The 12,709-nt window shown below is 44.6% G+C and overlaps 1 protein-coding gene across 1 annotated transcript in view; it reads right to left on the bottom strand.

The window, feature by feature from the left end:
- Positions 1 to 12,709, bottom strand: part of itpr3 (inositol 1,4,5-trisphosphate receptor, type 3) — a 459,677-nt gene that overhangs the window by 134,740 nt on the left and 312,228 nt on the right. The window contains exons 29-36 of the mRNA XM_049754123.2: positions 8,593 to 8,712; positions 7,142 to 7,264; positions 6,512 to 6,712; positions 6,323 to 6,438; positions 6,115 to 6,250; positions 5,107 to 5,232; positions 4,913 to 5,038; positions 4,710 to 4,830 (exon numbers count right to left, since the gene is read on the bottom strand). Of these exons, the coding sequence (XP_049610080.1) occupies positions 4,710 to 4,830; positions 4,913 to 5,038; positions 5,107 to 5,232; positions 6,115 to 6,250; positions 6,323 to 6,438; positions 6,512 to 6,712; positions 7,142 to 7,264; positions 8,593 to 8,712 (1,069 nt within the window). The remainder of the gene's footprint in view (positions 1 to 4,709; positions 4,831 to 4,912; positions 5,039 to 5,106; positions 5,233 to 6,114; positions 6,251 to 6,322; positions 6,439 to 6,511; positions 6,713 to 7,141; positions 7,265 to 8,592; positions 8,713 to 12,709) is intronic.

A 12,709-nucleotide genomic window follows, 5' to 3' on the forward strand; every position in this document is an offset into this window, starting at 1 on the left:
TCCGGGCGACTTACTATATATGCTTTTTTTTCACGTTATTGTGCATTTTATGGGTAATGCGGCCTATATTCCGGAGCGACTTTTAGTCCGAAAATTACAGTAATAATAAATCAGTTAATCCAACAAAATCTTCATCCTCTGTGTCACTTATAAACAACTCCGCTAACCCCAGATGTAGAAGATGGAGCCGCTCCTCTTCTATGTGGCTTACGCCAGATTTATCGTCAGTTGCGGTTCTAATTATTCCACAGGCCTTGGATGCCCTCATGCAGATTAGTGTGAAAATAACGTGAAATGATATGTGTTAACAATTTCAGTTGCACCCCTGGCCAAACTATGAAAAAAACTGCGACTTATAGTCTGGAAAACACGGTATATTGTATAGTGCACTTATATTGCCATATATCAGCTACTGTGTGGAAGTGTGGGGAAACACATAAGAGTAACAGGCATTGTATCCACTACAGAAGAGAGCTATAAGGAATACATTAATCCCTCGTTTATCGCAGATAATTGGTTACCTGCGATATTGCCGCCACGACAGGCACCAACGACCTTACGGCCACAGCTCCGGTCGGCCGCCTCAACAATGGTCATGGTCCACATGGTCTACTCGGACTCAATGTCCCCCGCCACCCCCGGGACGAGGGAAAAGCTCTGCCGGAGGTGGGAGATGAAGCTCTTCCTGACAGGGGATTCTGCCAGACGTTCCCAGCAGAACTTCACAGAGCGTTTGGGTCTGCCAGGTCGGACCGGCATCTTCCCCCACCATCGGAGCCAACCCACCACCAGGTGGTGATCAGTTGACAGCTCCACCCCTCTCTTCACCTGAGTGTCCAAAACATGCGGCCGCAAATCCGATGACACAACTACAAAGTTGATCATCGAACTGCGGCCTAGGGTGTCCTGGTGCTAAGTGCACACATGGACACCCTTCTGTTTGAACATGGTGTTTATTATAGAAAATCCGTGTCGAGCACAGAAGTCCAATAATAGAACACCGCTCGGGTTCAAATCGGGGGGCCGTTCCTCCCAATCACGCCCTTCCAGATCTCACTGTCATTGCCCATGTGAGCATTGAAATCACCCAGTAGAACGATGGAGTCCCCAGAAGGAGCGCTCTCCAGCACTTCCTCCAGGGACTCCAAGAAGGGTGGGTACTCTGAGCTGCTGTTCGGTGCATAGACAAACAACAGTCAGGACCCGTCCCCCCACCCGAAGGCGGAGGGAGGCTACACTCTCGTTCACCGGGGTGAACCCCAATGTGCAGGCGCCCAGCCGGGGGGCAATAAGTATACCCACACCTGCTCGACGTCTCTCACCGTGGGCAACTCCAGAGTGGAAGAGAGTCCAGCCTCTCTCGAGAGGGCTTGTACCGGAACCCAAACTGTGTGTGGACGCAAGTCCGACTATGTCTAGTCGGAACTGTTCTGCCTCGCACACCAGCTCGGGCTCCTTTCCAGCCAGAGAGGTGACATTCCATGTCCCAAGAGCCAGCTTCTGCAGCCGGGGATCAGACCGCCAAGGACCCTGCCTTTGGCCGCCGCCCAGCTTACACTGCGCCTGACCCCTTTGGCCCCTCCCACAGGTGGTGAGCCCATGGGAAGGGGGACCCACGTTTCCTTTTCGGGCTGTGCCCAGCCGGGCCCCATGGGTGAAGGCCCGGCCACCAGACGCTCGCCTTCGAGCCCCGCCTCCAGGCCTGGCTCCAGAGGGGGGCCCCGGTGACCCGCATCCGGGCGAGGGAAAATGCAATCCATTTATTTTATTCATCATAAGGGGCTTGTGAGCCGTGCTTTGTCTGGCCCCTCACCTAGGACCCGTTTGCCATGGGTGACCCTACCAGGGGCATGAAGCCCCAGACAACATGGCTCCTTGGATCATAGGGGCACGCAAACCCCTCCACCACGATAAGGTGACGACTCACGGAGGGGCATTACCAACTAATTTACCCAAAAATTTTGTCGTCACTTCAGAGAATGAAGAACATAGAAGAAAAGGTCATTTCAAACATTAGTATTCACGGACAATTTTAAAACAAATTTGCATATCAGTGGTGGGTTTAAACTATGGAATTGTCTTTACAATGAGATAAAGTATTGTATACATATATTCCAATTGAAAAAAACTATAAAGACAGAACAATACAACAGCTGTAAGTGTCTACATTTGTCTTTATATTTATTCATTTATTTATTTTTTTCTTGTTTGTATATATTTTGTATCATCTCGTGAGGGATTCGGTTTGTACTTCATGAAGTTTTGCACTTGGTTTTTAAGGTGTTTTTTTTGTTTGTTTGTTTGCATTATTTTGATGAATTTGTTTGGTTTGTATGCTTGTGAAGCCATTAAGACTAAAGTAATTTCCGGACTATAAGCCGCTACTTTTTGCTCAAGTTTTGAACCCTGCAGCTTGTCGTCCGGTGCGGCGTATCTATGGATTTTTTGTAATGACTTGATCACTTATACACTCGTATAAAGGCTGTGGACCGCTGTTGTGCGGCACTGCTTTGCTGGGCGGAGGGATATGTGACACGGTCACTGGGGCAAAGATTGGTGTGTTGATTGCATTCCATCCGCCAGGCAAATAGTGCCATATAATTGACACAAAGAAGCGGCAGAACGAGATTAGGACGGACATTACTGAAGAAAGGAAACTTTTATACAGCATACACAAACCGTCATTATGGGAGACAAAAGAAATGTACCGTATTTTTTGGACTAAAAGTCGCTCCGGAGTACAAGTCACATCCATAAAATGCACAATAAAGGGGACAAAACATATATAAGTCGCACCGGAGTTTAAGTCACATTTTGGGGGAAATTCATTTGACAAAATCCAACACCAAGTACAGACATGAACCAGCAAACACAGGCTAAACGATACAGTATGCTGATGTGACAAACACAAACGAGGAGCTGAGAATGGGCCTGACGTAACATTAACAGTTATTCAAATAACTAACAAATAATACGTTTATCAAACGATCTGTGTCACTCCAAATCATTGGAGTCGAATTCTTCGTCCTTTCTGTAAACAACGCCAAATGTGCGGCGCGCCCCTGACGTCGGACTCGTCGTCAGTTACAGAGTTACAGTTCAAATTATTCCACAGGCGCACATAACGATATATAAACTATATATCAAATAATTATAATATGAACAACAATTTTATCAAACCATCTGTATCACTCCAAATTATTAAATCCATCGATCGAATTCTTCGTCCTTTATGTAAACAACGGCGCGTGTGCGGCGCGCCGCTGATGTCGGACTCGTCGTCAATTGCAGTTCAAATTATTCCACAGGCCCATACAACAATATATAACCTATATATCAAATAACAACAATTTTATCGAACCATCCGTGTCACTCCAAATTATTAAATCCATCGGAATCTTTGTCTTGCGTCACTCGGAAACACAATAAAAAAAAAAAAAAACAGCTGTTGACTCCACAACTACGTGCGCCACTGACGTCAACCTCATCGTCAGTTGCGGCTCCAATTATTCCACAGATCTACGTACTATATAACTATATTGTAGCGTCAACAAAGTACCAGGCAAGATGTGGGTTTGGTAACCGGCTCTTTATTTCACAAAGCAAGAGCTCAACATATGAGCCAACCAGGGATGAAAAGGGGAAAAAGCAAATTCAATTGTTTTTATCATAAAGTCATTTTCCTTTTAATTTCAATAGTTTTGTATCATTTTGAACCAAAATCGCTGAATTTTTATAGTTACTTTAAAGCCGAAGACGATTCGCTCGGAGGAGCCAACTTCCTCTGGCTTGCCTCCTCTGAGGATTGCGTAATCACAGGGCTGCCTATGTTAACAGGCTATGCAGTTAGACTGAACTGCTGTCTGTCTCTATGTCACTGTTTAAGTGTTCAAACACTGTGGCTATATTATTTTCTGTAGTTAAGATGATGTATATAATATCTAGTGTTTTTTGTCATCTGTCTGTAACGTGTTTCTTTCGAACAACAAAACGGCTTTGAAAAGAGACCTTATGGAGGCAACGAAAAAAAGGTTTTCCAGCCTTATGGCAGGGGGTGCTAGACTTTTATACAGACATGCGCCCACCTGTAGAATAAGAGATCTCCAGTTCAAATTTACAGTGAACAACTGAGGAGCAGTTGTCTATTTATTTCATTTTACATTCTTTTTTTTTCTCCGTTATTACATTTCGTTTTACAATGGAAGATTACATCTTATTTTTTAATTTTGAAAATTTGTGAAAAAAATTCACATATAAGTCGCTCCTCAGTATAAGTCGACCCCCCACCCAAACGATGAAAAAAAAATGCGACTTATAGTCCGAAAATTACGGTAAATAACTCACTTGCACATGCGACTTTTAGTACGGTGCGGCTTAATTATGAAAAAAAAAATTCCCCTAATTTTTGGTTGTGAGTCTTATAATTAGGTGAGGCTTATAGACCAAAAATTACGCTAATTATTGTGTGGAAGGGGACAGGAACTATACGATTTTCTTCATCCTGTTCCTTCTCAAGCATAGATATGTAAATATGTGTTTAGTTGCTAAAGTTGCATTGTCTATTGATCAAAATACACACCAATGAAGGAGATAAATAAAAATTAAATCAAGGAAATAATCATACATGAAATCTGTCTCCTCAACTCAAAAGCAGTGTAACAGTGTAAGCAGTAACAGGATGCCTCCTGTAGAATTGGATGAAAGGTTACCTGTGATTGCAAGAGTCTTGATGCAGATCTCAACTTGGCTTTGATGCTGCTGCTGCAACCAGGAACAGTCCAGCAGGCGCACGGATGATTGCAGCAGCTGTGTGACGATGGAATGATGACTCTAACAATGAGAGGAGATGTTGTAGAGTTAAATCCAAGGATTACACAAAGCACATCTCCGCAGAGGCAAATATTGAGCTGACCTGCAGCGAGGTGCTGTTTTCAGAGAAGGGTGAGCTGAAAAAAGCGTTGATGGTGTCCAAGACCACATTGATTATATACTTTTCCAAGACTGGATCGGAAAGTCGCTTGTCTCGCTTGTTGCACACCTGCCAGGAGCACACACAGTATTAGCAATCACAGATCAATAGTAAGACAACAAAGCGCTCCTGCTCACTTGGGCCATGTCAACTGTGAAGTCCTCAAAGAGCTTCCAGATGTGGTTGGATGTGTAGATCTCCTTCATCTCTACCTCTGTATCCACGTAGCAATGATTGACGAAGTTGACGTAAGCAACTTTCACCTGAACGCACACAAAATGATGGCATGACAGAGGCACAAAGAATTGCGATAAATTGCAGTGAATTGAATAAAAACCTCAGATAAAGTGCACATATGGTGCCCGGTAATATCTGTGTAATCTGATTGGGAAACGGTGGTGTAAAGGAAATGTAAAGAGACCGAGGCAGATGGGGCGGAGACCCTTGTATCCATTTTAGAGTGTTGATTCAAACGAGGGTTGATGGGCATTCAAGTAGGAAACTAAGTTCATGAGTCTCCTGACAAGGTTTCCGATTAATATTTACCATATGCAGCACCTTCCACCTTATTGATAATCATTTTTTGCTGGCCATTTCTCATCTGCAAAGGGGCCACTCACACTCTGGGCATCACGGACATTATGACTAGAGTGGGCCATGGGCGGAAAACTGCTTCGCATGGCAATGTTAGTACCATTTTCTGCTACGTTCAAAGTTGTAGTATTACCTATAACACTGCAGGGATGAGAATGGCAAATGTGAAAAAGCACAGAAAAGTAGCGGGGGGGATATATATATATATATATATATATATATATATATATATATATATATATATATATATATATATGCCGTTGCGGTGGGCGGGGGAATGGTTGCGAGTCGCCGAGGCTAATGTTGCCCGGCCAACTCCCCCCATATATAAAGAAATAATTTTCTCAACGGATTTACACGATTCACGAAAATACTTTCGACGGAAAAAAAACCACGGAAATCCGCAGATCCGCGGAAAATTCTCATCCCTGTGTGTGCTTGTCAGCATTCAATGCTGATGAGCATTGACACAGAGATAGAGTAGGTGAGGTAATTGCCACGATATACTGTGGTCTTTCAGCATGCATGTACAAACACAAAAGATGGCCAACCTCGGTGATGCAGTCCTCATGCGTTACCACACGGACAATGTCTTCCAGTGGTAGCAGGGATGTGCACTTAATCTCCGTGTAGACATTTTTGCCCTCAGCGCATGCCGCCAGCAGCTCCACCAGTGAGATGTGGTACCTGCACAACACCACACCCTCTCATAAAATACCTTTTTCCACACGGATGCTATACAACGGCTGCAGCAATTACCTGAGCGGGCTCTTTTCACTAATGCCCTCCCTGCTCTCAGCCATCAGCTCCAGCATGACATTGAAGGAAGCCTTGTCGTTGTAGAAGACAACTACGTCTTCGCCAGCATTAGTCAGCTGCAGAGACAATCTATTGATCATACAAGAGGCCATGTCCATGCTAGAAAAACAATCTTGGTAAGACTCTCACCTCAGTCATGACCATGTCCTGGCACTTCTTGACGTACTTGCCCTCGGCCTTGATGATGGTGTGCAGGAAGTTGAGGTAGTGCACATGGCGTCCATGTGTGGCCAAGCAGTGGATGAAATGCTGCAAGACACTTTCCGATATCTCCGTGCATAGCTGGTAGTTGTTGCTAAAGATGTGCTGTACAGTTTCCGCCTCCAGCAGCTGCACAGTAAGGAGAGAGTCACAGATAGTCAACCACCTCACTATGACAGCAAGTTTGAACCCAACAAACTAACATCATGACTAAACATTCTTGTCAATGTCAAGCAGGGGTGACTGTGAAAAATGTGTTGAGTCTCCATGATTTCCAATAAAATCACCTTAAGGGTCAATACATGTTGGTTCCTAAGTCAGGTAGCTCTAGCTTTGCCTAACTCCTTAGCTTCTTTTTGTTATTTCTTTATTTCATATTGTACAAATAGTCTTTCTCCTTTGTGGCATCCAGCAGGCCGGATCCAGTGTGGCACCATGTTTCCTAATGTAAGGCTTGGTACAACGAAAAACATTGTGATGTATTGGGTGTGCTGTTCGCTTTTTTCCTAAAGCTCAACTTCAACATGACTGTAGGAAACTGGAACTGGTACTGCCTACCCCTGGATTAAGGAAGAGACTGAGGTTCTTGTGCAACAGAGCCTGGTTCTCTTGGTTGCCCATGCAGAACTTCTGCAGGAAAAGATGAGTGTATCTGATGATCTCTCGCATCTTCACGTCATTCTACAGACCAAAACAGGGAAGACAAGAAGACGTTTTTAGCGCATAGCCTGCATTTAAGTAGGTTTCTATTTATGTTATGATCCCATTGCTGTTGCTTGGTCGCAATTTCAATCATTATCAGGAATATTTGGGTGGTCAAAAGGACGGATTCAAATCCTTTGAGTTTCCATTTGGTTCGTAGCCTTATGGTTGTAACTTGTGAGAAAAAGGTTGTCCATCATGTTTTTTTCTAGCATCAAGATTGACACGTTTGATTGATTGGATGTTGAAAGCCAACCTCATTTCTACAGCTCATTTGAGTTGCTCGTGATCCCAGAAGCCTATTCCAGCTAAATGGGTGAAAAGGAAGGTATACGCTGGGCTGGTCGCCAGCGGAGTCACACTCACATTCACACCTACTGACAATTTAGAGTCACTGCTGCAGAAAGCAGAAATACTTTCTCTGCCATGGTCCTGTTAAGACATGGCAAATATTTTGCGCTGATTGAAGGCAAGACAAAGATAATTTATGGCAGCAACATGAAAAAGATTATAGTACTACAACCAAGCTGTGAAAGACATCATTTTTTTGAAAATTTTATTTTCTTTAGTCTCAGGCCCTGTTGGATTAAAGGGTAGCCTCTCTTCGCCTTCCTGACTGTCATCGGATTTGCAGCTTTGGACACTTAGGTGAAGAAAGGAGCGTAGCTGTGAACTGATTACCATCTGGTGGTGTGCGGGCCTCAAGGTTATTTAGATTAATGAAAACTAATCAAAAATCTAGAACTAAATATGAAAAAAAAAAAAAAAAACGGTTCCATTAATGGGCGGCATGTCTGCTTTACAGTTTGAAAGCGCAGGGTTCGATTCCGGCTCAGGTCTACAAAATGAAATTGAAATAAAAGCTGACTACAATCAAAATTCCAAAAACCCAGGTTGGATCCGAGGGTGCGGGAAGAGTCTGACCTGGCAGACCCAAACGTATTGTGAGGGCTTGCTGAATGAATGAATGAATGAATGAATGAATGAATGAATGAATGAATGAATGAATGAATGAATGAATGAATGAATGAATGAATTATTCTCATACTGATGCATTACTTAAGATGAGCCGCTCAACCCTCGATCTAAAGCCGTTATAACAAAGTGGGCATTTTAGGTGAACACTTACAGTCCTTCCAGTGATGCAAAATAGCCATGCATTAAACTAAAACAAATGACGAGAAATGTTCCGCTTTTCTTCTTCCTCAAAATCGTACAAGGAGTAGGCTTCTGTTTTAAGAAAACAGAAACTTGGATATCATCTGCATGAGAATGTAAAGCACTTTTTTGGGGGTTGGCGGTCTCACCTGGTCATACGATACTTGCAGCAAGTCCAGCATGACTTTATGAGCGCCCATGTTCTTCAGCAACCTCTGCTGCTTCTTCCATACGCCACTGCTACACATTTTGTTCAGTCTCTCCAAGATCTACATCACCACAACAAAAACAAAATACAATACAACGCAGCACATCACAACAAAACACAACACAATACTTTACATCAGCTCAGTTGCAGATTGCAGGACCAAATTTCAAATTCCCTTCTAACATCACCTCCAACATCACCATCAGAGTTACTATATACTTTGGGGTTCTTTCGTATGGTAAGCACTATTGAATAATGCAGACTCAAACCAATAGACGTTTCAATGGCTTCTTTCCATTTATCAGAAATATTTAAGAGTTGAATAATATTTCACAATGGCAGTTGGACTCCACAGCTCTGGGTCATTATTAGCACAGTTGTTGTTGATCAATATTCCCACAGTAGTAGACACTTTATATTGAGTAAAGACATAGCCACAATTTCACACTAATTGTCTTTCAGTATCACTGGACTACTGCACACTTCATATTGCTTAATGACTCTATACTCTGAACATTTAACCTAAATGTACACTTTGTTATAGTGCCGTTTTTTTTTTTTTTTTTTTTTTCAGTACCAGAGTGGCTGTAGCTACTGGAGATAAGTTCCTCGTGTGTTTTAACGACGGGTTCAATGGTCCATGGCAAAATATTGGGGTTAACTTCTAACCCCTCTAGCTGTCACACACGTTCTCTTGTTTGAACTGTAGCTCACCTCGGTCAAAGGGCAGCCATAGTTGCCAGGTATGTGTATTATTGCATACTTTGGGCTTCTTGTTTTGATAAATATCTTGTAAATGCTGGCAGTCGCAAGTTAAGGTTTTTATTTTCTTGTTCCAAAAGCGCAGCGGCTATTTTGGCCTTTTTCTGCTCCCAAACCCAAGAGAAACCAGAAGTATGCACCTCAACCACCAATAAAAAAACACTCCTGACTTGGTCACTTATATTTCTGTACACAACTGGCAATACTGAATATAGAGAGGCATGCCTAGCATGAGCAGAGGAATTGAGAGTCAAACGTTGGAAGAAGCACTGGTGTGTGGGCAAACTTCAGTTTCGCTATCAAAACAACTGTTTCTTATAGTGCATAAAAGCAGACAAGGACCATACATATATATATATATATATATATATATATATATATATATATATATATATATATACAGTGATCCCTCGCCACTTCACACCTATTGCGGATTAACTATTCTGCGGGTTTATAAGTGACAGAAGAACGGCGTTTAAATACCCGCTGACAGCATGGGGCGTGCCTTTGAGCAGTGTGCTTCATTGCATACAACTGTCATAAACGAGGCAGGACAACCATGTGCAACACGGTCTCTTTATTTGGGGAATGGGAAAAGGGGAAAAGGGAGGCTAGAACGCCAGCAGAGCAGATGAACGAGGCGACTGACGAGCTGGTCAGCAAGCTCACGTGGTGGCAAACCAGCAAAGCAAGCTCGTGGTCAGGGACAGGCAGAAGGTCAGGTCGGGCAAACAGAGTCCAGGCATCTCGCGACACAGCAAATGGGACTCAGGTGGCAGATGTACGTGTGTCAAAGCGGACGAACCAGCGAGGACTGACCTGCGCACGGCCCCTGTATACGCGACCTAATCAGTGGGTAACACGGTACAGGTGGCAACGCGACCTAATCAGTGGGTAACACGGTACAGGTGGCAGCGATCAGCGCCAATTAGTGCGCGCAGTTCCGCATTGGCGACCCCCAAGGTCTAGCACAGAAGTGTGTCAGCCAGACAGCAGGGCGAGAACGGAGAGTAGACGTAACACAGCTGCCCACAAAGTCAAAGGAGTCAGGATAGTGGTAATGAGCGCTGATCGCACGGGGAATGCTTCTGAGCAATGTGTGTCACTATGCACATCACTGAGGACAAGCACAGGAGGCGCAGGAGGCCCAACTGGTGCAAGAGGAGTCAGGACACGTGACATTGTTACGTGTTAATTCTTTTATTAAATGTAGACGTATAATACATGCATAGAACAGTGTGGGAATGGTTATTAGGTGAATGGGAAAGGTTTATATAGCATAAAAGTATTGGGGAGTGTTAGGGTTGACAAATTATTTTGATTATATGATAATGTTGGAATGTAGACTAGAATTACACTGCTCAAAAAAATTAAAGGAACACTTTGAAAACACATCAGATTTCAATGGTGAATTTTTTTTTGGAGGGATATCTATACTGGGGCGGCTCGGTGGGGCACTGGGTAGCACATCCGCCTCACAGTTAGGAGGGTGCGGGTTCGATTCCACCTCCGGCCCTCCCTGTGTGGAGTTTGCATGTTCTCCCCGGGCCCGCGTGGGTTTTCCCCGGGCACTCCGGTTTCCTCCCACATTCCAAAAACATGCTTGGTAGGCCGATTGAAGACTCCAAATTGTCCCTAGGTGTGAGTGTGAGTGAGATTGGTTGTCTGTCTCTGTGTGCCCTGCGATTGGCTGGCAACCAGTTCAGGGTGTCCCCCGCCTACTGCCCGATGACGGCTGGGATAGGCTCCAGCACGCCCGCGACCCCCGTGGGGACTAAGCGGTTCAGAAAATGGATGGATGGATGGATGGATGGATGGATGGATGGATGGATGGATGGATGGATGGATGGATGGATGGATGGATGGATGGATGGATGGATGGATATCTATACTGATATGAACAGTTTAATGTCTCAGGAACAAAAGGATGCCACATCTTTTGATGGAAATAAAAGTTTTCAGCCTACAGAGGGCTCAGTATACAGACACCCCAAAAATGAAAGTGAAAAAAATCATATGGCAGGCTCATCCTTTTTGCCTAAATTCAATTTCTGCAACACAAAATTATTTTCAATATCTTGTGTGGTCCCCACGAGCTTGTAAGCATGCTTGACAACGTCGCAGCATGCTCCTAATGAGACGACGGATGGTGTCTTGTGAGTTGTCCTCCCAGATCTGTCTAAGGGGATCAGTGAGCTCCTGTAAAGTCTGAGGAGCAACCTGGCGGCGTATGATGGACCGAAAAATTATGTCCCAGAGGTGTTCTATCGGGTTTAGATCAGGTGATCGTGAGGGCTATTCAATTGTGTCAATTCCTTCATCCTCCAGATACTGTCTGCGTACTCTTGCCACAATAGGTCGGGCATTGTTGTGGATCAGGAGGAACCCAGGACCTACTGCACCAGCGTAGGGTCTGACCATGGGTGCCAGGATTTCATCCCAATACCTAATGGCAGTCAGACTGCCGTTCTCTAGCCTGTAGAGGTCTGTTCGTCCCTCCATGGAAATGCCTCCCCAGACCATCACTGACCCACCACCAAACCGGTCATGCTAAATGATGTTGCAGGCAGCATAGCGCTCTCCTTGGCTTCTCCAGACCCTTTCACGTCTATCACAGGTGCTCAGGGTAAACCTGCTCTCATCTGTGAAAAGCACATGGCGCCGGTGGCTTGCCAATTCTGGTGTTCTATGGCAAATGCCAATCGAGCTCCACGGTGCTGAGCAATGAGCACAGGAAACACTACAGGACGTCGTGCCCTGAGGCCAACCTCGTGAAGTCTGTTTCTGTTTGGGCAGAGACATTCACACCAGTAGCCTGCTGGAGGTCATTCAGTGGGGCTTGGGCCGTGCTCAACCTGTTCCTCCTTCCACAAAGCAGCAGATATCGGTCCTACTGATGGAATGAGGACCGTCTACAGCCCTGTCCAGCTCTCCGAGAGTAACTGCCTGTCTCCTGGAATCTCCTCCATGCTCTGGAGATTGTACTGGGAGACACATCAAGTCTTCTTACAACAGCACGCATGGATGTGCCATCCTGGAGGAGTTGGACAATCTGCGCAACTTCAGGAGAGTTGAGAAATCGCCTCATGCTCCCAGTCGTGATAATGACTCTAGCTAAAGCCAACACTCGTGGAAAAACTGTTAAAAAAGATCAAGAGGGAGGAACTTGAAATGGCCTCCACCTGCAAAATCAGTCCTGTTTTGGGGACCATCTCGTTGTTGCCCCTCTAGTGCACCTGTTGTTAATTTCATCAACACCATTGCAGCTGAAACTGATTAACAACCCCCTCTGCCAC

The sequence above is a fragment of the Syngnathus scovelli genome, chromosome 2 (genome assembly GCF_024217435.2).
Source record: "Syngnathus scovelli strain Florida chromosome 2, RoL_Ssco_1.2, whole genome shotgun sequence".
NCBI lineage: Eukaryota > Metazoa > Chordata > Actinopteri > Syngnathiformes > Syngnathidae > Syngnathus > Syngnathus scovelli.